The sequence below is a fragment of the Montipora capricornis genome, chromosome 3 (assembly GCF_036669925.1).
Source record: "Montipora capricornis isolate CH-2021 chromosome 3, ASM3666992v2, whole genome shotgun sequence".
Lineage (NCBI taxonomy): Eukaryota > Metazoa > Cnidaria > Anthozoa > Scleractinia > Acroporidae > Montipora > Montipora capricornis.
Genome location: NC_090885.1, coordinates 46,180,689 through 46,185,688, shown reverse-complemented (window position 1 = coordinate 46,185,688; position 5,000 = coordinate 46,180,689). Strand labels below are relative to the sequence as shown.

The window sequence follows — 5,000 nt, the reverse complement described above, 5'->3', positions numbered from 1 at the left end:
CATGAGAAAATAAATGACCAGAAGAATCATAATTTTACGAGAGCAGGACAAGATGCTGCCGACCGCCATTATGCAAATTGTCCTCATTGCACCTTTGACGTATGGATTACCTTCTTGGGGAAATGCATCTGAAACCTTGCTAAATAAAGTTCTTGTGCTACAAAAATGTGCACTCTGTCTTATTCATTTAGCTCAAGCAAGGGAGCATGCAATTCCTCTTTTCTTGAAAGGAAAATTTCTACTGCTCAAATCCCTATATTATGAGAAAATTTTCGATTTGATGTATGACATCAACACTAATTTTGCACCGATTAAAATTTCTAATTTGTTTTCTAAAATTACAAGTGTTCATTCTTATAGTACACGCTCATCGACATCTGACCATTTTTTTCACCAAACAATCCGCACTTAAGGTAATTCCTTAGTATTGCATTGCGCATCCCTACTGCGCACGATTTTCATGTCATTAGCGCACGCACATGAGCACGTGCGCATTCAAAACTCACTCAAACTAAACCTGATAACGAAATAAATGCTACTTTTCTCTCAAACAAGCACGGTGACCCCCGCTTTTTTTTTCAGGTATTTGCTAAGAACCTATTTGGAGAAGGAAAAAAGTTTAAAAGTAGAGCATGAATTTTTTTTGGAAAACAGTTCCGTACTGGGTGTATTTTACCCAAGGCGAGGACTTCAAGCTAACCACGGAACTGTCCCAAGAAGTGCACTATTCCCACAACCAGGGAATCAAAGTCGGCGTAAATGTAGCATCACTGCTTATGTAAATAAAAGAAGCTTTATTTTCAAAATAAAACTTTGTGCCTTTGAAGTAACCAAGACTTTATAATTCTGCATGAAGGTGATTCGAATTTTTAACGCGAAAACAGTAAAAATACACCATTTTAAGAGCCTGCTGACGCCTAAACAAGCACGGTGACCCCATTTTTTTATTGCATTTTTTTAATGTTCATATCATGAATGTTAATTATGCCAAGGTTCCAAAAAAGTTTGATAGAGCAATTTCAAGGGAATTACCTTAACGTTCAAAGTAAGGCATTTTCACATGTGGGTGTTAAAATCTGGAATGGGATACCAACTAGTCTCAAGAACATATCCAGGAATTGTTTTAAGACTAAACTAATTGAAATTCTAGAAACTGAAAACTCTTATGCTGATATAGATACCTTAATTAGCAAGATGAAAAATTAAATTTCCAACTGAGGTTAAGTATAATCTGTAGTTTTCCTCTTTATATATTGTTTTTTTTACCTAGATTGCTTTCTTCTCTTTTTCTCCTAAATTCTTCTACTTTCTAAATATTTGAAAGCACAAAGAGTAATGTTTACATGTTGTATGTTAAAAAATAATAATATGTCCAAATAATTTCGTCTACAGTCTGGCTTGCCACGATTAGCTTCTCGTTATTTGCAAGCCAGCATTGTAACAACTTCAATTATTTCTTGTAAAACTTGAAACTTTTCATCACATGTGAAACTACATCAAAATTCTTGTTCTTATTGATATATATTAAAGTGCATTCAAATTGTTGTTTGTTGTTTGAAGTCTACAACAGTGTTCAACCTCTTTAACCAGAAACCCCCCGTGCACATAACTTCTTAGATGCCACTGTCTTAATTAAGCATGGTTAGGCTCACTGAGACCTGAACCACAAGACCTGACTCTTTTCAAATTGTCTAGATAACAACAACATGACTTCAACGAAACTGGGGAACAGCCACTCGGTTTGGAGATGAATCGTAATACTTAACTCAGTAAACAGTGATACCTCCAAAAAGGCTTTTTAGCCTCATAGGCACGGCCGGTGTTACGGATCTTGGAGGTTCAATTCCTCTTTTCCCCATTGCTGAGCAACTAGTTTGTCATATAGACTATATTCTTTAATGCATGTAACAAATAATAACTGCTTTGTTTGCATGGTCATGAAAGTGCACTTGGCTGTGATGCTAGTTTATGGTTACAACACCTATGAAATCTATAAACAATTACATGATATTAAAATAAAACACCACGAAAAAACCAACTAGCGGGATGTAACTGTTACTGGTTGTTAACATGTATCTAAGACAAAGCATCATAGTGTAGGGTTGAATTTGGGACCAGTGGCCAGATCAGCCGAATTTGAAACATGAAGCATTTCAGTGGTTATTAATTTAATGATTTGAAAGAGATCTACAGAATCCTGACATAACCAAGATTACATTTCTTATCATTTTGTAGGTTTCCCATCTCTGCGTTCAGCTCTATGTATTGGTGGGACCTCAGTCAAAGACCAAATGGAGATGATCAAAAGGTTAATTTTCTTTACCTAATGGCAGTATCTAAAGTAATGTAGTAATGTTTCCCAAATTCAGGATTATGGCACTGTTATTGAAACATGATTGGTTCAGAAACTGATGTCACACACTGAGTTCGGACACGTTCTTCCCAGACCTTCCCGGTCAGTGAACAGCTATTTATTCATTGTCAAGGGTAATTATTTACCACTACCCTTAAAGTGTCTATCACCTCAAAAGAACTCTTTCCAATCAACAATTTTCTGCATGTGTCTAACACTCGTGCTTTGATTCGCTTAACTCTGTCCTTAATTCAAGTCACTTTTTTAGGGGATCCTAAAACTGGAAAAACTTCTTGTAATTTCATCTCCAACTGTGACAGGAAGAGGAATGGGAAAGGAGGATTTGTCAGGTATCTTGTGATGCAACTGTGATTAATCGCATGACCTTTAATTCGTCATGGAATTGCTCAAAGTGAATGCACTGGTGCTTTCCTCATTGCAGCTTTAAAATGAATATAAGGTCAAACCTAGATCTGTTCTCCAAATTTAGTTTGCTGTGGGTTTCTAACAGTGTTATTACACGTAACTTTCCAAGTTGACCAAAATTTAATGTCCTAACTAGCTATTTATTGTGGGGCTTCAGGGGACCTTAACTTTATGGGCAATTTTAGGCGAATTTATATACTAATGTACCCGATATTAAAATCAAACCATCTGGAGATGATTAAAGGGTCAGGCACAACCCAACGACAAAACAAATCAGTCATACATACTATGTGAAACAAAAGCACACTTTAATTCCTTCATGGATCAATGATCCTGAATAAAATATCACCAAACTGAGCTTCAGTGTCTACAAGAACCTAAAAGCGGTTTCACTCTAGGGGAATAGTTACTGGATTTGTAAATGTTTCCAGATTCATTAAATTTGGGGAATTCGGATTCGTGTATGTTTACATTAAAACCATTCTCAGATGTAACTGTTTACGCCAAATTAATGAATCCAGTTACATGTACGGTACAAAGCAGCCTGCTTCATTACTCAAAATGGCATCCGAAGCCAAGAGAGCGTGAATAGAATCAGAAAATGCAGGCACATTAAACTAGACTAATTATGATGTGATCAAGTGAATTTGCATGTCATTATGATGAGAGGAAAGGCCAAGAAGAATTCCCACTCAGCGCCAGTCTCTTTAATAGTGAGAGAATCACCAGGTAAAGGTATAAGAACACTGTATGTCCTGGTAACTCTGCGGCCATCTTGTGCAAACGCAATTACAAAGGATCACAGGCAGGCTTAAACTATCCGGATTCGTGGAATATACCACTCAACTGATAATCTTGCGTGTTGCATCACGGGATACCTGACTAATCCTCCTTTAGGGATGGGTTTAATACCAGGTTGACGTCATAGACTGTTTGCATTGAGATAGTCACTTTGAAAACAGCGATGCAAAGTAATTTGTGACATCAACCCGGTATCGAACCCATTCCCCGTCATTGCTTGATTATGGATCAAAGTAATTTGACCATTTTTCCCGTCTTTCAATGTGAATAAAGAAGTGGATTTCTGATAAAAGGTTAGGAAAACAGCACAATATTGTTGGGGCGATTTCGAAGAATAAGTAAAGTGCAAAGGTCTGTTGAAGTCATAGGCACTTTAATACATTTCTAAAAAAATAAATGCATGTGTATGTGTACTTTCCTTAACGTTTCAATTTTGATTTAGAGGTGTTCATATGATGGTAGCTACTCCAGGACGTTTGATGGACTTACTGGACAAGAAAATGGTTAATCTAGATATTTGCAGGTACATGTAAGTGCTTGATACCTGTTCAGGGTTTTCGACAGTTTTGTAAAGTACATGTAGCGGACATGACAGTTTTTGGCACCACAAGCTACCCAAGAATCAGTTTCCCAGGCAAGGCTGCAGTTTTTTTAGCTAAAACTGTGGCCCCAAAACATCGTTTCTCATGCCTCCCCCTGATCTTTCAGAGCTGTGCCTGTTCCCTTTTGAAAAACGTCCGGCCACTAGCCTCAAACGAAAACCCTGACCGTTGTGTCGTTTGGTCCTTTCTGATCAATGCTCATTCAGAAGTCAGAGGTACCATCATGACTACTCTTGCACGAGACATGCTTTGTTAAAATGTTCCATTATAATTGGTCAGTACATCTTCTGAAGCATCTGCAGCTTTATCAGTGTGCAGTAACACTATATGTTCAGGGAAAAGAACACATAACGTCAGATACAAAGTACATTTAAAAACCAGTCTTAGGGATGTGGTCACAATCTTTTGGGACTTATTGCTTGACCATTGCAAAAGCACAATACCCTGAGGGGAAGGAGAGAGCTAATTTAGTGGTTACTAGTAACAAAGAGTTTGGAAAGGATAAAGAAAAGAATACGTACAGTAAAACTCCGCTAGTAAGAACCTTCATTTTAGAATTGAGCCAAAACAGGTTCTTACATAAGACAGTGGTAAATAAGAGAAATTTAGGCTATCTAGGTTCTTAACCTTTCGTCTCCTCTGCAGCAGCCAGTTTTTCCCAATCCCTTATATATATACTGTAATTTCCGGACGATTACCCGCACGGCAGATTACCCGCAGCGGTCTATTTTTGTCACCAGGGGAAAAAACGTTCAACAGATTACCCGCACCCCAAAACCGAAAAAATCTTGCTACTGTATTTCCGGGACAAGAACTCA

At 37.6% G+C, this 5,000-nt stretch overlaps 1 protein-coding gene across 2 annotated transcripts in view; it reads left to right on the top strand.

The window, feature by feature from the left end:
• Nucleotides 1-5,000, top strand: part of LOC138043279 (probable ATP-dependent RNA helicase DDX41) — a 134,655-nt gene that overhangs the window by 75,975 nt on the left and 53,680 nt on the right. The window contains exons 11-12 of one of the 2 annotated variants that reach the window (XM_068889471.1): nt 2,236-2,308; nt 4,023-4,103. In XM_068889471.1, coding sequence (XP_068745572.1) covers nt 2,236-2,308; nt 4,023-4,103 — 154 coding nt within the window. Of the gene's footprint in view, nt 1-2,235; nt 2,309-4,022; nt 4,110-5,000 lie in introns of both variants that reach the window. The other variant, XM_068889470.1, reaches the window with a different exon arrangement.